We start from the raw sequence: 24,957 nt of genomic DNA on the forward strand, positions 1-24,957 counted from the left end.
CCATAACTAAAGGTTAATCCTCTGTTCATTATGATGAACGGAACATGAAAATGACTTTTTTTATGTGACTGAGCGTACCCAGCTATATTTTCACATAGCTCAGTGCCATGATACTACTACTCAGATTTATGTTCCATTAGAAGTTAAGATTACGGTTAAAAGTCACGACTTACTTGCACGCACTTTACGTCGGTAACGCTAAACACACAAACGTTCATTGTGAACGATCAAAGACAACTGTCTGACGTTGTGACTTAAAAAAGTGTTTTAACAGAAATTCAGGCAATTTAAAACAACACGTCATCACAATTTCTTGGCTGTACGTTCTGTTTGTGTGTAACCAGTTTTCTGCGGCAAGACATAAAGTCAAATTGTGTATACGCACTCAATAAAATGCATCCCACGACAATTGTTTTTGTGGAATTTCTTTTTTAAAACATGAACATTTAAGTTTGTAGTTGGCACGTTTTTAACGCGGCAATGAAAGTTGTTTAAAAGTCAAAAGCCTCTGTCTCTCTCTCTGTCTCTCTCTCTGTCTCTCTCTTCTCGTCTCCACTGTCGCTGCCCGTCGGAGCTCGGCGTCTGCGGCTCCTCTCATAGGTGGGCGTCCCCGGCCCGAACGCTCCCAGGAAGCCCTCCTGTGTGGCAGCAGAGAAACAGAACGAAAAGAGAGCCCCATCATCATCGTCATCACACAGCTGCTGCTGCTGCTGCTACTCAGCCCCGAGCTGTAAATGCTCTGCTGATACGCCTGGCATTGTCCTTGTGCTGGTCGCCTTTTGCCGTTGTTCTCTGATCTGATACTTGGTGGTGAGTCACTGGTAGAGAGACACTGGGTAGTGAGACACTGGGTAGTGAGACACTGGGTAGTGAGACACTGTGTAGTGAGACACTGGGTAGTGAGACACTGGTTAGTGAGACACTGGGTAGTGAGACACTGGGTAGTGAGACAATGGGTAGTGAAACACTGATACAGAGACACTGGGTAGTGAGACACTGGGTAGTGAGACACTGGGTAGTGAGACACTGATTCAGAGACACTGGGTAGTGAGACACTGGGTAGTGAAACATTGGGTAGTGAGACACTGATACAGAGACACTGGTTAGTGAGACACTGGGTAGTGAAACACTGGGTAGTGAGACACTGCTAGTGAGACACTGGGTAGTGAGTCACTGGTACAGAGACACTGGGTAGTGAGACACTGGGTAGTGAGACACTGTGTAGTGAGACACTGGGTAGTGAGACACTGGTAGTGAGACACTGGGTAGTGAGACACTGGGTAGTGAGACAATGGGTAGTGAAACACTGATACAGAGACACTGGGTAGTGAGACACTGGGTAGTGAGACACTGATACAGAGACACTGGGTAGTGAGACACTGGGTAGTGAAACATTGGGTAGTGAGACACTGATACAGAGACACTGGTTAGTGAGACACTGGGTAGTGAAACACTGGGTAGTGAGACACTGCTAGTGAGACACTGGGTAGTGAGTCACTGGTACAGAGACACTGGGTAGTGAGACACTGGGTAGTGAAACACTGGGTAGTGAGACACTGCTAGTGAGACACTGGGTAGTGAGACACTGCTAGTGAGACACTGGGTAGTGAGACACTGCTAATTAGACACTGGGTAGTGAGACACTGGGTAGTGGGACACTGGGTAGTGAGACACTGCTAATTAGACACTGGGCAGTGAGACACTGGGTAGTGAGACACTGGGTAGTGAGACACTGATACAGAGACACTGGGTAGTGAGACACTGGGTAGTGAGACACTGGGTAGTGAGACAATGGCTAGTGAGACACTGGGTAGTGAGACACTGGGTAGTGAGACACTGCTAGTGAGACACTGGGTAGTGAGACACTGGGTAGTGAGACACTGGGTAGTGAGACACTGCTAGTGAGACACTGGGTAGTGAGACACTGGGTAGTGAGACACTGCTAGTGAGACACTGGGTAGTGAGACACTGGGTAATGAGACACTGGGTAGTGAGACACTGATAGTGAGACACTGGGTAGTGAGACACTGGGTAGTGAGACACTGCTAGTGAGACACTGGGTAGTGAGACACTGGGTAGTGAGACACTGGGTAGTGAGACACTGGGTAGTAAGACACTGGTGAGTGAGACACTGCTAGTGAGACACTGGGTGGTGAGACACTGGGTAGTGAGACACTGGGTAGTGAGACACTGGGTAGTGAGACAATGGCTAGTGAGACACTGGGTAGTGAGACACTGGGTAGTGAGACACTGGGTAGTGAGACACTGGGTAGTGAGACACTGGGTAGTAAGACACTGGTGAGTGAGACACTGCTAGTGAGACACTGGGTGGTGAGACACTGGGTAGTGAGACACTGCTAGTGAGACACTGGGTGGTGAGACACTGGTGAGTGAGACACTGGGTAGTGAGACACTGGGTAGTGAGGCACTGGGTGGTGAGACACTGGGTAGTGAGACACTGGGTAGTGAGACACTGGGGAGTGAGACACTGGGTAGGAGTCTAGGCCATAGAGAAGACTGCTTCTACTGCTGTATCTGGTGTAGGCCGACCAGTTCTCAAAGACAAAGCGTGTGCACTGAGCGACTTCCGAGACACGTCGAGTAGAAGGCTTCTTATTTATTAAGAGCACACGGGGCGACACACTTCGTAACACAGCTGCACATAGACGATCCTAACACACAGCCCATCTCCGGCATACGCTGCGCCAGCTGTCCGACTAGCGTAGCGGCGGCGGCAACGGAGAGGGTGTTGCAGAACAGCCACGTGGTCGGAGACGAAGGGATCACGACGAGCAGAGACGCAGCCAGGACCCAAGACCTGCTAACAGCCCCGAACCTCTGGTTTCGGTCTCCCTTATATATGCCGGGCGTGGCCAAGCTCCACCTCTGGCCACGCCCCTTTCCAAGCTCCACCTCTGGCCACGCCCCTTTCCAGAACCTTCGGGCTGGTTCATCCCCCGCTCCTCCTGATGTCGAGGGGAAATGGGCGAGGTTTAGGACTGTGGCTCATACAGCTGCAATTGGCTGCTTTGGGTACGCGGTCCAGACCTATCCCCATAGACCCTGGCTCACAAAGTAGGTGTTCAGGCTGGCTGAGAAAAAAGCGACAGGCTTTTGTCTGCAGCATCCCACGTCAGAGAATGAGGCTTACCGCAGCCTTCGCTCGGAGGTTCGGAGAGCCGTGAGGCGCTGTAAGGACGGTCGGTTGTCGCGGGTTGCTAAGGAGATGGAGTCTGCCTCAATGGCCCATGATCACAAATCGCTCTTTAATTCCATAAAGAAGTAACCTGCAGCACCACACTTATTACTATGATTAGGGGAAAGAACGGTGATCCAATCTCCGACCCCCAGGAACGGGTTTGCAGATTTGCTGAGCATTTCTGTGAGGTCCTGGAGGAGGGGAAATCCCTCAGCCTGGAAAACATCGTGGCACAAAGTGGGGATGACCCTGCTGAGGCTGCGGTGCCTCAAAGGTGTCGAAGAAGTCACCCCCTGTGAGTGGCTGGCTGAGGTACCATCTGTTGAGGAAGTACTTAAGGCGATCCAGAGCCTAAGACCAGGAAAGGCAGCGGGCAGAGATGATCTCCCAAGCGAAATGCTGAGCGAGGGTGGCGTTTGTTGAAAAGTTTTGTCCACACAGTACACGTCTTTTGGCGTTGCTGAAACCGTTCGTTGCCCGTCCCGCGCTCATGTTGCTGCTGTGATAGGTTATTGTCTTTTATAAATTTGAATGGCGATCCTTTATTTATTTATATATGCATCTACGTAGTTGGTTTACGTCATGTTATTAGAAATGGCAGTACGGGGATTCAACCGCTAGGTGGCAGCTGCAGCATTGCTTTGATGATCCGGAGTAAGAGAGAGACGCCTATTAGCATTGGACACGGAGTAGACGACAGAGGTAGCTCAAATGACAGAGGACAATTATTTACTCATTCAGTTTCTCAACGGGGATAGCTACCCCCCCCCCCAAACCATCAACAAAAGCAGTGGCCATTTATCCCCGCGGCTGAATCATTTTGGTGGCGCATGCCAGCTTTACCACGTTCGCCGCTTGTTGCAGAAATTCACCGTTCAAATCCGGCACTCACCCTGCTCACGGCTGCCGTTGCATTAACCGTAAACATACGCGCCTTCCACTTGACAGTCGGATGTTAAAGACCTCACAACGTCTGTCGCAAGATCACGCCATTGTGTGCTGCTGTCACGGTCCCGATTTGCCAAATAAAAAAAATGACCCGCAGATTGTAATAGACAGCACTCGTAGAAGACCCCTATGGCTGAAGTATGGCAGGGGCCTCCTGAAAGAGTCATGATACTCATTGAGGTTGTCCTTGATAAACAAGCGAACACCTGGAATTACACGCAATTTGGATGACTCTCAGCGGCGAATAATATCTGAACCGGTCCTAGGTCCACACTACTTCACAACCCACACTGATCAGCATGGTGAAGTATGGTCAAACAACCTAAATGACCCAACATGGTGTAATCAGACCATTATTCAGCAGTATTTTCACGAAAGGGCTGGTGGGAAAGCATGGTCCAACAATTCCCATGACCAATACTGTTGGGGAATCCTTCATCCAGCGGCGGATTGACAAAGTGCCGCATAAATCTTTACTGGCGTGCTGCATCAGCAACCGTGATACGCAGTGCATATGAAGAAAGAAACACCTTGATTAAAAAAAAATCTTTAACTTAATTTTTTGCCCAGCTGTCCTTTGTTGACGACGTTTAATGGCGCCGATGCATGTATAATCCATTAACAAGCAAGCAGAGTTGGTGGATAACACAGGCATTGAGATGCCATGCTGCGCAGCCGCCCACCCACCTCCAAGGCAACTGAATGCTGTGTGATCTGTAGCAGACAGTACAGTTCAGCAGTTTTCAAATAATTAAATCGTGGACATTTGTCAATCCACTGCTAGACAGATGGATGCGTCTGTGCCATGTTGGTCACGATGGTTGTATGACCATACTTCGAGGTGGCGAGATGTTAACTACCTCGCCTGGTATATAGGAGGTCGTGGGTTAGATCCCGACCCTTACACGTGTATATTTGGAGTTTTAATTTCTCTCTCATCGTGGTCGCATGGATTTTTCTCCGGGGCCTCCGGTTTTTCCCTCTCCACATTTAGAATCAACGTGCGTTTATAGAGTATTTGGCTGCTATAAATTTCCCCATGATGAGCCACTTCGTTGAGCTATCATTTGTGATAGCCAGATCGTTCATAAAAAAGAGCTATATAGCTCTGGGCCTTACCTGGTAAAATATATATTTTTTATTTAGTTTATATGGTGGAAGCCAGGGACTAGTTCAGATATAGCTCCTCACTGTGATGTTAGCCGTGGCTGGGAGTTGAACTCGGGTTCAATCGTATGGTGTGCTGACCACTATGTATTTTATAGCTTTATTTTGGTGATTTCTAAAACAGATGGTTAAGCCATGTTTCTTGCGGAAGTGCGGAGTTGGCCTGATAACTTGAATGTAACTTGTCTTATGGTTGTTATTGTTTGTCTTGCATCACACTGGGATTTTTGCACACAGCGTTGTAATACGGTGTTTTTTTCTGTAAGATTTGCTGGTTTATCCAGGATGTTTCTGTTGCGCGTCGTCGTCGCTTTAAGATGTTTCTCTGTTCATACTTTGTTGCGGTTGCACCCGACTCAAGAGCCGCATGGCTCACAGGGCTACACCTAATGAATGAAACTTGAAAACTTGAAACTGCCCTACATGACATCATAACAACAGTCTGGACCACTGGACGGGTTCTGCAGGATTGGAAGGATGCCCTGGTGGTCTCCCTCTTTAAAAAGGGGGACCGCACAGACTGTAACAACTACAGGGGCATCTCACTCCTTAGTGTGCTGGTAAAGGTCCTGGGAAGGATTATTTAACATCGCCTTACCAGGCATGCTGAGGAGAGGCTTGCGGAGCCCCAATGCGGTTTCAGGAAAGAGCGGTCCTGCACAGATGCCATGTGATCTGTCCGTCTGCTACAGCAGAGGTGTAGGGAATTCCAACAAGACCTACACATGTCTGCTTTATTTACCTGGTCAAGGCCTATGATACCATCAGTAGGCCTGGGCTCTGGGTTGTTCTTCGTGCTTTCGGAGTCCCTGACCTGCTGCTCACGATCATGAAGGACCTTCATGATGGTGAGCAGGCCTGGGTAAAACTACGTGGCCGGGAGTCGCAGCCATTCCCTGTACACCTTGGGGTGCGACAGGAATGTCCTCTGGCTCCCACATTATTTAATATCTATTTTGACCACGTAGTTTGTGAAGCCTTTTCATCTGGTACAGATACAATGGGAGGCTGATTGATGCCCGGGTGCAGTCAAGGGATGGCTCCCTATTTCTCAAACATGTTATTGGTGGTGGTGTTGGCGGTGGTGGTGTTGGTGGTGGTGGTGTTGGCGGTGTTGGTGGTGGTGGCGACGTTAGTGGTGTTAGTGGTGGCGACGGTAGTGGTGTTGGTGGTGGCGGTGGCGACGGTAGTGGTGTTGGTGGTGTTAGTGGTGGCGACGGTAGTTGTGTTGGTGGTGGCAATGGCGACGGTAGTGGTGTTGGCGGTGGTGACGGTAGTGGTGTTAGTGGTGGCGACGGTAGTGGTGTTGGTGGTGGCGGTGGTGACGGTAGTGGTGTTAGTGGTGTTGGTGGTGGCGACGGTAGTGGTGTTGGTGTTGGCGGTGGCGACGGTAGTGGTGTTAGTGGTTAGTGATGGCGATGGTAGTGGTGTTAGTGGTGGCGACGGTAGTGGTGTTAGTGGTGGCGACGGTAGTGGTGTTGGTGGTGTTAGTGGTGGCGACGGTAGTGGTGTTTGCGGTGGTGATGGTAGTGGTGTTAGTGGTGGCGACGGTAGTGGTGTTGGTGGTGGCGGTGGCGACGGTAGTGGTGTTGGCGGTGTTAGTGGTGGCAACGGTAGTGGTATTGGTGGTGGCGACGGTAGTGGTGTTGGCGGTGTTAGTGGTGGCGACGGTAGTGGTGTTGGTGTTGGCGGTGTGTAACCCCTCACCCAGCCTCCCTGCTCCATGAACCACGGCTTGCGTGTGATCAACAGCACAGCGGCCACCGCGTCCGTCAAGGGCCACGACTTCTCCAAGTCGCCCAGACGACCGGAGGCCCTCAAGCTCTTCACGAGCAGCGCGCAAAACACCACCATGGACAGGACGCCTTCCCAGTTCATGGGCCCGCCGGCGAGAACCTTCCAGGCCATGGTCACGACCAGCCGGAGCGGCTCCGCCTCCCTCGCCAGCTCCTCCGTGCGGCTCGCCAAGTCCGGGATGGAGGCTTCAAGCTGAGCGAGCAAGATGTCCCCTTGGGTGTCGAGCACCTCCTGCAGCTGCTCCACACGCTGCCGGACGAGCCGCTGGGAAGCCTGGAGCTCCGACTGCAACTCCTGCGCCTGCCGCCGCAGTTGCTGCACCTGCCGCCACAGTTCCTGCCAGTTCTTGAACTGCCGCAGCTGCTCAAACTGCTCGTGCTGCGTCAGCTGCAGCTGCTTGAACCGATGCATTAGCTGTAAGTCCTGGAGCCGATACTGCTCCTGCACCTCCTGGAGCTGCTGCTCCTGCACCCCCTGGAGCTGCTGCCGCTCCTGCTGGAGCCGCCGCACGAGCTGCTGTTGCTGCTGCACCTGCTCAAGCTGCTCCTGCACCTCCTGCACATGCTGGAGCTGCTGCTGCTGGAGATTCTCCGCCCGCTGCTGCTGTTGCTGCTGCGCCAGCTGGAGTTGTCGCTGCACCTTCGGGAGCTGCTCCTGCAACTGCTGAAGCTGCTGCTGGTGGTGCTGCTGCAGTCCCTGCTGCACAGGCTGCTGCTGCAGTCCCTGCTGCACAGGCTGCTGGTGCTGCTGTCCCTGCTGCACGGGCTACTGGTGCTGCTGGTGCTGTCCCTGCTGCACGGGCTGCTGCTGCTGCAGTCCCTGCTGCACGGGCTGCTGGTGCTGCAGTCCCTGCTGCTGGTGCCGCTGCTGCTGTCCCTGCTGCACAGGCTGCTGGTGCTGCTGCTTGTGGAGCTGCCGCCGCTGCTCCGCCTGTTCTGTCAGGTGAGCCACGTAGCCGGAGATTAGATCGGAGGTTACGACGGTCAGCAGCTGCATCGCTTCATCCTCCTCCTCCTCCTCGCCGCCGCAGCCACCGACCCTCGCCTGAATCCCACCTGCAGAATGCGACGCGGCATGGGCAGAGGCCGCAGGCTGCATGGCGGTGTAGGCCTCAGTGGCGGGCGTTGACGTCGTTGTTGCTGATTCTGCTGCTGCGGGGTCGTTGATGTCGCGAGGCAACTGAGAAGGTGGAGGAGGGGGACGAGGTGGAGGTAGAGGAGGCAGAGGAGGTGGCGACTTCGTGCCTCGCTGGGAGCTGTTTGTCTTCTCCCTCCATTCACATTTGGTTCTCGGTGATGGCGTAGGATCGATCCGTGGATCTATTCGGTATCGAGGGAAATCGATTCCTCCACGCGATAACGTTCGAATCGACTTCGATTGCAATCCGTCGGTCGATTTTGACCTCGATTCACGATCCGCACGCGAGGGGGCGGGGCCAAGTGGGTCGACGTACAGTGCAAAATCAGTTCTGAGACAGAGATCCATAGACTACTCATAGAGACCCATAGACTACTCATAGAGACCCATAGACTACTCATAGAGACCCATAAACTACTCATAGAGACCCATAGACTACTCATAGAGACCCTTAGAGTACTCATAGAGACCCATAGACTACTCATAGAGACCCATAGAGTCACTGCACAGAGACCCATAGACTACTGATGGAGACCCATATACTACTGATAGAGACCCATAGAGTCACTGCATAGAGACCCATAGACTACTGATAGAGACCCATAGACTACTCATAGAGACCCATATACTACTGATAGAGACCCATAGACTACTGATAGAGACCCATAGAGTCACCGCACAGAGACCCATAGACTACTGATAGAAACTCATAGAGTACAGATAGAGATCCATAGACTACTGATAGAGACCCATAGAGTACTGATAGAGACCCATAGAGTACTGGTAGAGACCCATAGAGTCACTACACAGAGACCCATAGACTACTGATAGAGACCCATAGACTACTGATAGAATCAGAATCAGAAAGGGTTTTATTCGCCATGAAAGTTCACACCGACATGGAATTTACTTTGGCAGGATGGTGCATACATTCAACATATAGGAATCTAAAATCTTCAAAAAGTTTTAAACAAGTGTTACTATAATAAGGGTTAAAAGTCTAACACCAAGGGGCTGAAGTATATAAAATTGAATAAATATCGAATATAAAATAGCTTTAAGATATAATTTAAAAAATACAAATAGGTTAACATAGTTAATATCGGCAAGGTGTCATTATGTAGATAAAATGTTAATATCAGTGTTAGCCCTTGGCCTTGTTTAACAGGCCTGCAGCAGATGGGAAGAAACTGTTTTTATGGCGTGAGGTTTTGGTCCTGATGGACCGAAGCCTTCTGCCGGGGGGGAGTAGCTGAAACAGAGAGTGTCCAGGGTGGGAGAAATCGGCCATAATCTTCCTCGCTTGCCTCATGGACCTTGTCGTGTGCAGGTCCTCGAGGGTTGGTAGATTGCAGGCAATTACCTTCTCAGCAGTGTGGATGATACGCTGCAGTCTGCTCTTGTCCTTGGCAGTGGCAGCAGCGCACCAGACGGTTATGGAGGAGGTGAGGATGGATTCAATGATCGCTGTATAGAATTACACCATCATTGTCTTTGGCAGGTTGAATTTCTTCAGCTGCCGTAGAAAGTACATCCTCTGTGCAGTCTGCTTAACAGCGGATGTCAAACAAGCCACTGTGTCACTCACAACGCACATTGCATGTTGGTGTCACGGTCAAAATTGTGGCAATTCCAGTAACACTATCCAGAAACTCCACAAGGGAGATGAAGCGTCAATGATCGCCCCCTACCGACAGACTCATGTCCACGTGCAGGCCGGTGCAGGGCCACCTTGTGCCACACAGGGGCAGCTGCCACTAGGGGGCGCCCTTCCATTGTTTGAGATGAGGTTCGATACGAAACACCGAGTTGCTGAGGCAATTAGGCAAGCGACTTATGAGTGCAAATATGTTGTTTATAACGTAGTGAATGCTTGGGAGCTTGTCTCTCTCTCCTGCTCACAGATTTACCCAGCCCACAGCTCCACAGATACCAGCCGCTCCTCCTGGGCAGGTTCGGTTACATACGGTGCAAAATAAGTTCCAGATACACACAGAGACTCACACAGAGACCCATAGATTATCACGGTTGGCTAGGTATGGTGCGAAAGAAGTTATATACACACACAGAGACCCATGGATTAACACGGTTGGCTACGTACGGTGCGAAAGTTACAGATAAACAAGTTTGAGTCGCGGAAGTTGACCGGGCGCGTGTTGCTACTGACAGTCGTTGAATACGGTTGGATAGACGCTGATAGAGAGACACACACACAGACAAGACAGGCGGACAGACACAGACAAGAGGAACACAGAGACGACAGAGAGACACAGGCAGAAAGAAACACAGAGGCAAACAGATGACACAGACGGACAGAGACAGAGAGATGTTGAATCGAACACACTGAACTTGCTCCATTGAGATTCCTCGATCTTCGCAATGCCCGGAAGTTATTCTTATTTTTATTGATTTAATTGCGTGTGTGTACGTGCAGGCAATGTGGGATATCGATGTACACAGATATGAACAAGATCAGCAGACAAGACGTCTTTAATTTAATCGGTCTCTCCACGAAACAAAGGAATGTTGAACACGAAATATAAATCCCACGGCCTTCGTGCGAGTCCATAATTACTGCAGCATTGCTTCAGTGCAAGCCAACTGTGGACCGGTTTTGGTGGACACTGTGTGTGTACACTGTGTGTGTACACTGTGTGTGTGTACACTATGTGTGTGTGTACACTGTGTGTGCAAGCCAACTGTGGACCGGTTTTGGTGGACAATGTCTCAACAGCAGTGGGGCTTGCTTCAAGCCATGGTTGTGAACATTCAGACGTTAACCAGCAAGGGGCATTTATAGTCCAAGTTTGACAAAATCTACGTCAACACGTAAGACAAAATTAGAATTCGTGTTGTAGAGAATGTATCTCCTCTACGTGTAACTTTAAGGTGGTATGCCTTGTAACTGATGAATGATCCGAGTGTGCTTCCTATGTCAAAGACAATGAGTTGCTCCAGATGCTTCCTGAAACACAAAAGTACCCTTTGACCTGTATCACGAGAACAACGGGTCTCACCTGAGTTATCTGTACAGGTTACTTCCAAAAACACACACACTTTGTCCTAACATCACTTATTCAATGTTTGACCCTTATAAAAAATAAAGTGATGCATGTACACACAAAATCAGACAAGTGTTCATTCTAAATTTCGATTTAAAGCTTTCGTGACTGCAAGGATTCATCTTAAGTCACGTAGAATGAGAACAATATAAGAAATTAATAAAATAACACAATAAAGCAATTTCTATGACCAGTCTATTTCTATGATCAGTCACAAGCTAATCACTCAGCTATTTCAATGCTAAATTCTCCTGTTTTATATGTAAACCCCTTTGTCAAGGTGCCTCACCTCTCTAAACCAGCTTAAAAGACGCTACGAATCTTAACGTTCATTGAAGCTCTGTCGTCCCGACAGGTTTGTTCCTTTCACCTGAAGGCCACTTGTGTTGTGGCCGAAACGTCGTGAGAATTTCATTGTGTTATTTTATTATTTTATTCTCATTCTACGTGACTTTACCGAAAGAACCAAAGAAGATGTTCATTCTAAATTATTGACTGGAATTTTAACAAAATTTAATTACTGCAGTGAAATCTACTGCATCAGATAACATCTGATTAAAAAGCTATTTTAAAAAAATATGCACCATCTGCTTAACAGTGGATGTAAAACATACTATTGTGTCATTCAAAACGAGTAGGCCCTTGCATGCTGGCGAATTCTAACCATTAGCGACAAATTACACAACTGAGATGAAACATCAATCATCGCCCCCTACTGACAGCCTCTTGTTCACATACTCTTTGGTTCTTTCAGTAAAGTCAAGTAGGTAGAAAAAATAATAATAGATCACGACGTTTCGATCGTAACACAAGCGGTCGTCCTCAGGCGGAAAAAAATAATAAATGCAGGCCGGTGCAGGGCCACCACCCTGTGCCACACAGGGGCAGCTGCTACTTGGGGATGCTCTTCGAGTGTTTCAGACGAGGTACAAAACTCCGAGTTGCCGAGGCGATTAAGCAAGCACCAAGTAAATGCAATTATTATGATAACATAGTGAATGCTTGGGGGCTTCTTGGCTCTCGCTCCTGGCTAGAGATCTCCCCAACCCACAGGTCCACAAAGACTGGCCGCTCGCCCTTACTCTGCAGGTTGAACCTAAGAACTGAGTGTTCAACTTCAAATTCTTGTCATTAAAGGCCTGTGACAAAGGTGCATCCATTGTAGCGACATTGTCTCAAGCTTACACATCTACCGGGTCTCCACTTGACTTTGAATTGTCTCGGAAGAAGTCCACCCACACCTCCACTTCCACAAACTGCTGGGAGTTGCCTCGCTCTGCCTCACAGTCAGAATTCTCCTCCTGCTTCACGTTGTCTCCATTGATGTGAAGGTCCCATTTTGGAGTTGAATCTTCATCTTCACATTTCACTTTCACTTCTTCGCTCTTCACCATCACTTCTTCCCTCTTCACCATCACCTCTTCATATTTCACCTCGATACCTTTAAAAGTGTCCAAGCTGGGATTTTCGTCCGGTTCTTGTTTCATGAGGGATGGGCTTATTGTGGCACTTTGACTTTCACAAGCTGATTTCAGACTCCACTCCTTGCAGATCTTCTGATGCTTCCGTGTTCTCTGGTGTACTTGAAGATTTTATGAATGTGCAAACGCCTTCCCGCAGAGTGCACCTGAAGGGTTTCTCTCCCGTGTGTGTTCTCTGGTGTACTTTAAGATGTGGTGACTGTGAAAACGCTTTCCCGCACAGAGTGCACCTGAAGGGTTTCTCTCCCGTGTGTGTTCTTTGGTGTACTTGAAGACGTGATGACTGTGCAAACATCATCCCACACACACTGCACTTGAAGGGTTTCTCTCCCGTGTGTGTTCTCTGGTGTACTTTAAGATGTGGTGACTGTGAAAACGCTTTCCCGCACAGAGTGCACCTGAAGGGTTTCTCTCCCGTGTGTGTTCTTTGGTGTACTTTAAGACGTGATGACTGTGCAAACATCATCCCACACACACTGCACTTGAAGGGTTTCTCTCCCGTGTGTGTTCTCTCGTGTACTTCAAGATTTGATGACTGTGCAAACATCATCCCGCACAAAATGCACCTGAAGGGTTTCTCTCCAGTGTGTGTTCTCTGGTGTTTTTTAAAAACAGATGACAGTGAAAATGCCTTCCCACACACAGTGCACTTGAATGGTTTCTCTCCTGTGTGTGTTCTCTGGTGTTCTTTAAGAACAGATGACTGTGAAAATGCCTTCCCACACACAGTGCACTTGAAGGGTTTCTCTCCCGTGTGTGTTCTCTGGTGTCTTTGCAGATTTGATGAATGTGCAAACGCCTTCCCACACATCGTGCACCTGAAGGGTTTCACTCCCGTGTGTGTTCTCTGGTGTGTTAGAAGAGCAGATGAATGTGCAAACGCTTTCCCACACACAGTGCACTTGAAGGATTTCTCTCCCGTGTGTGTTCTCTGGTGTATTACAAGAGCAGATGAATGTGGAAACGCCTTCCCACACACACTGCATTTGAAGGGTTTCTCTCCCGTGTGTGTTCTCTGGTGTGTTACAAGAGCAGATGAACGTGCAAACGCCTTCCCACACACAGTGAACTTGAAGGTTTTCTCTCCCGTGTGTGTTCTCTGGTGTATTACAAGAGCAGATGAATGTGGAAACGCCTTCCCACACACACTGCACTTGAAGGGTTTCTCTCCCGTGTGTGTTCTCTGGTGTCTTTGCAGCTGTGATGAATGTGCAAACGCCTTCCCACACACAGTGCACTTGAAGGGTTTCACTCCCGTGTGTGTTCTCTGGTGTGTTACAAGAGCGGATGAACGTGCAAACGCCTTCCCACACACACTGCACTTGAAGGGTTTCTCTCCTGTGTGTGTTCTCTGGTGTTCTTTAAGAACAGATGACTGTGAAAATGCCTTCCCACACACAGTGCACTTGAAGGGTTTCTCTCCCGTGTGTGTTCTCTGGTGTATTTTAAGAGCAAATGACCGTGCAAATGCCTTGTTACACACAGTGCACTTGAAGGGTTTTTCTCCCGTGTGTGTTCTCTGGTGTCTTTGCAGCTGTGATGAATGTGCAAACGCCTTCCCGCACATCGTGCACCTGAAGGGTTTCTCTCCTGTGTGAGTTCTCTGGTGCCGTGTCAAATTTCCAGTCCGATCCGTGCTGTATGCACGCTGGTCGCATTGTTGACTTGTCATACCGAGCTGCGCTGACTGCCTTTGCTCCATCAGACCAGCGTCAGCTGCAGACAGAAAAAAATAATATCCACACCATCTACACGTCAGTATCGAGGCACAGAGGAATGCATATATACACAGTAACACGTGACTTACACGTCTATACTTATTCATATATTCATGATGCAGTGAAAACGTTTCCCAAATTCACCACAGGGCTGTTGTGGCACACAATGAGAGGGCAAATGGTTATAAACATGCCTGGAAGCCCTCGTATCTTCAAAATGAATGTTCACCCAAAACTCCCGAGTACACAATTTCAGCTGTCTGGCTACAAAAGGAATATATACGAGAGCTAAATTCAGATGACATAGCAAAGGGTGTTGAAAACAATACTATTTGTGTTAGGCAGAAATTCATAAATTAATGTTCAATCGCAACTTCGCGGTGTGAATCCATGCTCAGATGTCCTTGAATGCTGGGATGAACAGTTCCGATTTCAGCTGCATGTGCGTGCTGTGTTAACTTCCTGTTTCCATTATTATAAAGAGTTCCAGAGGAAAACAAAAGTAAACTATTGTTACGCTACAACCTCCGTGTTCAACAGAGTTAATAGACGTTACTGCAAACACAAACTGTACACTGTCACTGGGTAAACAGGCGGTGGCGTGTCTAGAATCACGCCTGGCCACCTTCATCTGCTTGGCATGAATGCTTCCTCACTCCACCAAGTAATTAATTGAGGATCAACGAACATATCCGAGGCTAACTGGAGTTGAGATGTTAACTACCTCACCTGGTATACAGGACGTCGTGGGTTCGATCCCGACCCTGACGCCTGCTGTATATTTGGAGTTTGCGCGTCTCTCCGTATAGCGTCTTTGACCGATAGACATTGACACACGTATTCTTGTTGATTTCGGTAAAGTTACGTAGATAGAAAATAACAATAACAGATAATACAATTACATTAAATAAAAACCACTTGTGTTGCGATCAAAACGACATGAGTTTTTTTGCTTTATTTACAATTATTTGTTTATTTTTATTGTTATTTTCATTTAATTTTCTATCTACGTGACTTTACCGAAAGAACCAAGAATATTAATTCATGTAGTCACCAAAGTTTTAAGTCAAAACATTCACACACGTAGACAAAGCCTCACCTTGTGTTGTTGTGGGCAGGTCCCTTCTGATAACAAGAGCGGTATAGCAGCTCAAGCGGGCTTGGCCTGCTAAGAAAAGTACGAAAATAAAAACTGCGTGAATATTTACAATAAAACAAAGTTACAAAGTGGCGAGCCGGGTGAAGACAAATTAAACTTAAGCGAGATAATTAAAGTAAACGCAATCAGGCGAGGGCAGGAGGCAAGGCCCCACGTGGCTAGGCCCCGCGTTGTAAAGTTCCAACCTGGACACCGATTCCCATGCTCGCTGCTACTCAACTGACATCCCTACGAGAGAGAGAGAGCGAGGCTCTACCTTGGTAAACAACAACAACAACCACCACCACCACCACAACAACCACCACCACCACGATGAGAATTTATCACCTCGGATTTCAGTGCAGGAAGCGATAGCTTCCTGCACTGCTTCCTGTTTACCTCGTGACGTCACGCGGCAGCAGGTACCGTGACGTCGCTTCCGGAGTACGAGTCACGCTCCTCCCACAATGAGCTGCTCCGTAAATAAAGAAATTATATAATTAATAAATTGTGCTAATGTAACCCGTCTCATATGTCGTGGGTGCTGAACCCGTCGCAATAAGCTCGTGACGGCTTTAACGAAGACATTATGTTAATGAGTTGCCGTCACTGGGCGTAGCTTTGCCGAAATAAGGATTGCTACTGGAACGCAATCAGCAGTGACCCAAGATGAGGTGACGTCACGCTCAAGAGTGCGGTGGAATACCTTGGTGACATGACGTCACTAGCGAGGTACACCGCCCCCTGGCGTTTCACGCCGATGAAGTAATGCTGAGTGGTGACGTCACAGAGCAGGGATTGGAGTTTAAGTTGATTTAGATTCATTTTCTATTGCTCCCTCCCTTGGGTGCGTGGGCTCAGCTACAACAACAATGTGGACATTATTGTGTATACACTGTGTGTGTATACACTGTGTGTATACTGTGTGTGTACACTGTGTGTGTACACTGTGTGTGTGCACTGTGTGTGTGTACACAATGTGTGTGTGTACACACTGTGTGTGTGTGTACACTGTGTGTACACTGTGTGTGTGTACACTGTGTGTGTACACTGTGTGTACACTGTGTGTGTGTGTACACTGTGCGTGTACTCTGTGTGTGTGTGTACACTGTGTGTGTACACTGTGTGTATACACTGTGTATGTACACTGTGTGTGTGTACAATGTGTGTGTACACTCTCTGTGTGTACACTGTGTGTTTACAATGTGTGTGTACACTGTATGTGTGTACACTGTGTGTGTGTACACTCAGTTTAACACGTAGGCTTTCGCGACCAATATTATTCATAATAAAGGTTCTTGGGTTAGATCGCGTTTATTTATAAATGTGTCGTAACCCTCCACCACCCGACACGGCCAATCAGCAAAAAAAAAGTGTCACGTTGACAAAGACAGATAATTCACTACTTCAGCCCACCGGTGTGTTGAAGAGTTAATCCACATTTACAGTTTGAGTACGACGTTTCGCTGGTAAATACTTCCAGCATCATCGGGCAATTCGCCAAAATGGTAAAGCCCTCGCTTGCTCCCGGTTTCATATAGGGCAGCAGGGTGACGTCATCACTTAACTCATCAGGTGCAGTGATTAGAGGCGGAGGGGGGGGTGTAATGTAATTATATAATCGATTAGTAATCAGTCATTGGTTATGATTAGTAATGAGTTGTAGATTAGTAATTCTTTAAATCAAAATGTAATGTGTATTATTTAATAATACGCTTCCAGGCCGCACTAAGCCGGTAGCTGTCAGAGCGATTAAAGTTATTCTTGTTCCTCTCAATTTCAATGGATTCTCTAATTAGTCTTTGCCAGTAATAAGAGAGGAACAAGAATAACTTTAATCGCTCTGACAGCTACCGGCTTAGTGCGGCCTGGAAGCGTATTATTAAATAATACACATTACATTTTGATTTAAAGAATTACTAATCTACAACTCATTACTAATCATAACCAATGACTGATTACTAATCGATTATATAATTACATTACACCCCCCCCTCCGCCTCTAATCACTGCACCTGATGAGTTAAGTGATGACGTCACCCTGCTGCCCTATATAAAACCGGGAGCAAGCGAGGGCTTTACCATTCTGGCGAATTGCCCGATGATGCTGGAAGTATTTACCAGCGAAACGTCGTACTCAAACTGTAAATGTGGATTAACTCTTCAACACACCGGTGGGCTGAAGTAGTGAATTATTTGTCTTTGTCAACGTGACACTTTTTTTTTGCTGATTGGCCGTGTCGGGTGGTGGAGGGTTACGACACATTTATAAATAAACGCGATCTAACCCAAGAACCTTTATTATGAATGTGTGTACACTGTATGTGTGTGTACACTGTGTGTGTGTACAATGTGTGTGTACACTGTATGTGTGTACACTGTGTGTGTACAGTGTGTGTACAATGTGTAGGCACACTGTATGTGTGTGTGTACACTGTGTGTAGTGGGAGGCACAGGTGGTGCATTGGCCAGTCATCTCAGTCGACCCATGGCATCATTTCGTCATTTTTTTCATTTTTTTTATTTTTTTATTTTTTTATTAAAATGTTAATTTATTTTTATTTTTTATTTTTCTATCTACGTGACTTTGCCGAAAGAACCAGGAATATGGTAGCGCATTCTGTATTTATTGCCGAGGTTCAAGGTTCAAATCCGACAGGCACACCTGGCTACCCCAGTAACATTCACCACAACATGCGCAGTCTGCTTAACAGCGGATGTCAAACAAACCACTGTGTCACTCACAACGCACATTGCATGTTGGTGTCACGGTCAAAATTGTGGCAATTCCAGTAACACTATCCAGAAACTCCACAAGGGAGATGACGCGTCAATGATCGCCCACTACAGACAGACTCATGTCCACGTGCAGGCCGGTACAGGGCCACCTTGTGCCACACAGGGGCAGCTGCCACTAGGGGGCGCCCTTCCATTGTTTGAGATGAGGTTCGATACGAAACACCGAGTTGCTGAGGCAATTAGGCAAGCGACTTATGAGTGCAAATATGTTGTTTATAACGTAGTGAATGCTTGGGAGCTTAATTGTCTCTTGCTCCTGCTCACAGATTTACCCAGCCCACAGCTCCACAGATACCAGCCGCTCCTCCTGGGCAGGTTCGGTTACGTAAGGTGCGAAATAAGTTCCAGATACACACACAGAGACTCACACAGATACACACAGAGACTCACACAGAGACTCACACAGATACACACAGAGACTCACACAGAGACTCACACAGATACACACACAGAGACTCACACAGAGACTCACACAGATACACACACAGAGACTCACACAGAGACTCACACAGAGACCCATAGATTATCACGGTTGGCTACGTACGGTGCGAAATAAATTACAGATAAACACTCCTTTGAGCAAGTTTGAGTCACGGGCCGTGCAAGTTGACCGGGCGCGTGTTGCTACTGACAGTCGTTGCATACGGTTGGATAGACGCTGATAGAGAGACACACACACAGCCAAGACAGGCGGACAGACACAGACAAGAGGAACACAGAGACGACAGATACAGGCAGAGAGAAACACAGAGGCAAACAGATGACACAGACGGACAGAGACAGAGAGATGTTGAATCGAACACACTGAACTCGCTCCATTAAAAGAGATTCCTCGATCTTCGCAATGCCCGGAAGTCGTTCTTATTCTTATTGATTTAATTGCGTGTGGTGTGTACGTGCAAGCAATGTGGGACATCGATGTACACAGATATGAACAAGATCAGCAGACAAGACGTCTTTAATTTAATCGATCTCTCCACTAAACAACGGAATGTTTAACACGAAATATAAATCCCAAGGCCTTCGTGCGAGTCCATAATTGCTGCAGCATTGCTTCAGTGCAAGCCAACTGTGGACGGGTTTTGGTGGACACTGTGTGTGTACACTGTGTGTGTGTGTACACTGTGTGCAAGCCAACTGTGGACCGGTTTTGGTGGACAATGTCTCAACAGCAGTGGGGCTTGCTTCAAGCCAAGGTTGTGAACTGCAGTAAAATATAATGCATCAGATAACATCTGATTAAGAAGCTATTTGAAAAAAAAAATAAGCACCGTCTGCTTAACAGTGGATGTAAAACATACTATTGTAGTGTCATTCAAAACGAGTAGGCCATTGCATGCTGGCGAATTCTAAACATTAGCGACAAATTACACAACTGAGATGAAACATCAATCATCGCCCCCTACTGACAGCCTCTTGTTCACATACTCTTTGGTTCTTTCAGTAAAGTCACGTAGGTAGAAAAAATAATAATATATCACGACGTTTCGATCGTAACACAAGCGGTCGTCTTCAGGTGGAAAAAATAAATGCAGGCCAGTGCAGGGCCACCACCCTGTGCCACACAGGGTCAGCTGCTACTTGGGGATGCTCTTCGAGTGTTTCAGACGAGATATGATACAAAACTCGGAGTTGCCGAGGTGATTAAGCAAGCAACTTGTAAAAGCAATTATTATAACATAGTGAATGCTTGGGGGCGTATTGGCTCTCGCTCCTGGTTAGAGGTCTCCCCAACCCACAGGTCCACAAAGACTGGCCGGCCTTACTCTGCAGGTTGCACCTAGGAACTGAGTGTTCAACTTCCCATTCTTGTCATTAAAGGCATGTGACAAAGGTGCATCTATTGGAGCGACATCATCTCAAGCTTACACATCTACTGGGTCTCCACTTGACTTTGTATTGTCTAGGAGCAAGTCCACCTACACTTCCACAAACTAATGGGAGTTGCCTCGCTCTGCCTCACAGTAAGAATTCTCCTCCTGATTCACGTTGCCTCCATCGATGTGAAGGTTTGCCCATTTTGGAGTTGAATCTTCATCTTCACATTTTACCTTCACTTCTTTGCTCTTCACCATCACCTCTTCATATTTTACCTCGATACCTTTAAGTGTCAAAGCTGGGATTTTCCTCCGGTTCTTGTTTCATGAGGGATGGGCTCATTGCGGCACTTTGACTTTCACAAGCTGATTTCAGACTCCACTCCTTGTGGATCTTCTGATGCTTCTGTGTTCTCTGGTGTACTTGAAGATGTGGTGACTGTGCAAATGCCTTCCCGCACACACTGCACTTGAAGGGTTTCTCTCCCGTGTGTGTTCTCTGGTGTACTTGAAGATTTGATGAATGTGCAAATGCCTTCCCGCACACACTGCACATGAAGGGTTTCTCTCCCGTGTGTGTTCTCTGGTGTCTTTGACAATTTGATGAATCTGCAAACGGCTTCCCGCACAGAGTGCACCTGAAGGGTTTATCTCCCGTGTGTGTTCTCTCGTGTCTTTGAAGATGTGACACATGTACAAACGCCATCCTGCACAGAATGCACCTGAACGGTTTCTCTCCTGTGTGTGTTCTCTGGTGTAATTTAAGATGTGGTGACTGTGCAAACGCCATCCCACACACAGTGCACTTGAAGGGTTTCTCTCCTGTGTGTGTTCTCTGGTGTTGTTTAAGACCAGATGACTGTGAAAATGCCTTCCCACACACACTGCACTTGAAGGGTTTCTCTCCTGTGTGTGTTCTCTGGTGGGTCTGAACAACTGATGAATGTGCAAACGCCTTCCCGCACAAGGTGCACCTGAAGGGTTTCACTCCCGTGTGTGTTCTCTGGTGGGTCTGAAGAACTGATGGCCATGCAAATGCCTTCCCACACACAGTGCACTTGAAGGGTTTCTCTCCAGTGTGTGTTCTCTGGTGGGTCTGAAGAACTGATGGCCATGCAAATGCCTTCCCACACACAGTGCACTTGAAGGGTTTCTCTCCAGTGTGTGTTCTCTGGTGTACTTGAAGATGTGGGGACTGTGCAAACGCCATCCCGCACAGATTGCACTTGAAGGGTTTCTCTCCCGTGTGTGTTCTCTGGTGTATTTTAAGAGCAGATGACCGTGAACATGCCTTCCCACACACACTGCACTTGAAGGGTTTCTCTCCCGTGTGTGTTCTCTGGTGTATTTTAAGAGCAGATGACTGTGAAAATGCCTTCCCACACACTGTGCACTTGAAGGGTTTCTCTCCTGTGTGTGTTCTCTGGTGGGTCTCAAGAACTGATGGCCATGAAAATGCCTTGTCACACACAGTGCACTTGAAGGGTTTCTCTCCTGTACGAGTTCTCTGGTGCTGTGTCAAATTTCAAGTTTTAAGTCAAAACATTCACACACGTTGACAAAGCCTCACCTTGTGTTGTTGTGGGCAGGTCGCTTCTGATAACAAGAGCGGTATAGCAGCTCAAGCGGGCTTGGCCTGCTAACAAAAGAAAATAAAAACTGCGTGAATATTTACAATAAAACAAAGTTACAAAGTGGCGAGCCGGGTGAAGACAAATTAAACTTAAGCGAGATAATTAAAGTAAATGCAATCAGGCGAGGGCAGGAGGCAAGGCCCCGTGTGGCTAGGCCCCGCGTTGTAAAGTTCCAACCTGGACATCGATTCCCATGCTCGCTGCTACTCAACTGACATCCCTACGAGAGAGAGCGAGGCTCTACCTTGGTAAACAACCACCACCACGACCACCACCACCACAACGATGAGAATTTCTCACCTCGGATTTCAGTGCAAGCGCGCACACGGCAGCTTCCTGTTGCCTCGCGACAGCAGGAAGTAGTATGACGTCACTTCCCTCCCACGAGAGGCTCTGTAACTGAATAAATTATGTTAATGTTGCCGGCCCATATGTGGAGGGATTGGGGCGTGGGCGCTGAACCCGTCGCAATAAACTCGCGACGGCTTTAACGAACACATTATGTTAATGAGCCGCCAGTCATTGGGCGTAGCTTTGCCCAAATAAGGATTGCCACTGGAACGATATAGGCAGTGACCCGAGCGGAGGTGACGTCACGCTCAAGAGCGCGGTGGACGGGGGAGGGATGAATACTTTGCTGACATGACGTCACTAGCGAGGTAAACGTCACCCTAGCGTTTCACGCCGAGGTAATGCAGAGCGGTGACGTCACAGAGTTGAAGTTTAAGTTGATTTAGATTCATTTTCCATTGCTCCCTCCCTTGGGTGTGTGAGCTCAGCAACAACGTGGACATTATTGTGTATACACTGTGTGTGTGTACAATGTGTGTGTACACTGTGTGTATACACTGTGTGTGTGTCACTGTGTGTGTGTACACTGTGTGTGTGTACACTGTGTGTGTACAGTGTGTGTGTACACTGTGTGTGTGTACACTATGTGTATACACTGCGTGTCACTGTGTGTGTATGTACACTGTGTGTGTGTACACTGTGTGTGTGTACACTATGTGTATAAACTGTGTGTGTACACTGTGTGTATGTACACTATGTGTATACACTGTGTGTGTCACTGTGTGTCACTGTGTGTGTGTCACTGTGCCTGGCACAAGCTTGGTGGTGGGTGTACACCCAGGACCCCATTCCAACATAAAGTGGCCTGGTCTCAGTTATCTGATGAAAGTTGCAAGCGAGAATTTCATCATCGCTTGCGGCTGGGATTGGCATCGTCCCCGACTCCTCCTGATGTCGAGGGTAAATGGGCGAGGTTTAGGACTGTGACTCATGCAGCTGCAATGGCTGCTTTGGGTACGCGGTCCAGACCTCCCCAGAGACCCTGGCTGACAGAGGAGGTGTTCAGGATGGTTGAGAAAAAGCGACAGGCCCACTGTCATCGGCTACAGAATCCCACGTCAGAGAATGAGGAGGCTTACCGCAGCCTTCGCTCGGAGGTTCGGAGAGCCGTGAGGCGCTGCAAGGATGGGTGGTGGTCGCAGGTTGCTGAGGAGATGGAGTCTGCCTCAGTGGCCCGTGATCACAAATCTCTATTTAACTCCATCAAAAAAGTAACCTGCAGCGCCACACCTATTACCATCATTAGGGGAAAAAACGGTGATCCAATTTCCGACCCCCAGGAACAGGTTCGCAGATTTGCTGAGCATTTCTGTGAGGTCCTGGGGGAGGGAAAATCCCTCAGCCAGGAAAACATCGTGGCACAAAGTGAGGATGACCCTGCTGAGGCTGCGGTGCCTCAAATATTGGAAGAAGTCACCCCCTGTGAGTGGCTGGCTGAGGTGCCATCTGCTGAGGAAGTATTGAAGGCGATCCGGAGTCTTAGACCAGGAAAGGCAGCGGGCAGAGATGATCTCCCAAGCGAAATGCTGAGGGAGGGTGGCGTTTGTGCACAGACTGCCCTATATGACATCATAACAACAGTCTGGACCACTGGACGGGTTCCGCAGGATTGGAAGGATGCCCTGGTGGTCCCCCTTTTTAAGAAGGGGGACCGCACAGACTGTAACAACTACAGGGGCATCTCACTCCTCAGTGTGCCGAGAAAGGTCCTGGCAAGGATTATTCAGCATCGCCTTGCCAGGCACGCTGAGGAGAGGCTTGCGGAGCCCCAATGCGATTTCAGGAAAGGGCGGTCCTGCACAGATGCCATATTTTCTGTCCGTCTGCTACAGCAGAGGTGTAGGGAATTCCAACAAGACCTACATCTCTGCTTTATTGACCTAGTCAAGGCCTATGATACCATCAGTAGGCCTGGCCTCTGGGTCGTTCTTCGTGCTTTTGGAGTACCTGACCCTCTGCTCACGATCATTAAGGACCTTCATGATGGTGAGCAGGCCCGGGTAAAACTACGTGGCCGGAAGTCAGAGCCATTCCCTGTACACCTTGGGGTGCGACAGGGATGTCCTCTGGCTCCCACATTATTTAACATCTATTTTGACCACGTAGTTCGTGAAGCCTTCAATAGCTGTACCGGGGGAATCTCCATATGGTACAGATATAATGGGAGGCTAATCGATGCCCGGGTGCGGTCAAGGGATGGCTCCCTATTGCTCAACCACGTTATGTATGCTGATGATTTGGTAATAGCTGCTCAGTCAGAGGAGGAGTTGGAGACGCTGCTGCTGAGACTGGAGCGTGCCACTAAGAGGTGGGGCCTTACCATCAGCCCCACCAAAACTAAGCACCTGCCTGGGAATTTTGTACCATCGGACACTCCACCCCCAAAACTCCCAATCGGTGGGGCAGTTGTGGAGAGAGTGGAGAGTTTCCCATACCTGGGCAGTGTGCTTATGACTGGCTCCAGTTTAACAGCAGAGGTCTCACTCCGAATCAGTCGAGCGGCAATATCTTTTCATCGGTTGCGTAACGCTGTGTGGAAGCTACCTGGTCTGTCGCTCCGCACTAAGCTTCAGGTCTTCTCGGCCACGGTCATTCCCTCCCTTCTCTACGCTTGCGAAACGTGGACCCCCCTAATGGAACATCTTCGCCGGTTAGAAACATTTAGGCTGGCCTGCTTACGATCCATCCTGGGTTTAACCAGACTGGATT

At 48.4% G+C, this 24,957-nt stretch overlaps 2 protein-coding genes across 2 annotated transcripts in view; both read right to left on the reverse strand.

The window, feature by feature from the left end:
* Positions 1-409: 409 nt before the first annotated feature.
* On the reverse strand, positions 410-7,909 carry LOC142920252 (uncharacterized). The gene is made up of 2 exons (XM_076062763.1): positions 7,022-7,909; positions 410-638 (listed from the first exon to the last, which is right to left on the reverse strand). Exons 1-2 carry the CDS (start codon positions 7,520-7,522, stop codon positions 492-494), a joined length of 648 nt encoding a protein of 215 aa, XP_075918878.1. The 5' UTR covers positions 7,523-7,909; the 3' UTR covers positions 410-491.
* Positions 7,910-12,828: 4,919 nt separating this feature from the next.
* The window catches only part of LOC142920269 (uncharacterized), a 51,709-nt gene continuing 39,580 nt past the window's right edge, over positions 12,829-24,957 (reverse strand). The window contains exons 2-3 of the mRNA XM_076062785.1: positions 20,647-21,776; positions 12,829-14,455 (exon numbers count right to left, since the gene is read on the reverse strand). Coding sequence (XP_075918900.1) covers positions 12,829-14,455; positions 20,647-21,776 — 2,757 coding nt within the window. The remainder of the gene's footprint in view (positions 14,456-20,646; positions 21,777-24,957) is intronic.

Source organism: Petromyzon marinus, unplaced genomic scaffold (assembly GCF_048934315.1).
Source record: "Petromyzon marinus isolate PM22_M1 ecotype Great Lakes invasive population unplaced genomic scaffold, UKy_Petmar_22M1.pri1.0 PM_G_Scaffold_70, whole genome shotgun sequence".
Lineage (NCBI taxonomy): Eukaryota > Metazoa > Chordata > Hyperoartia > Petromyzontiformes > Petromyzontidae > Petromyzon > Petromyzon marinus.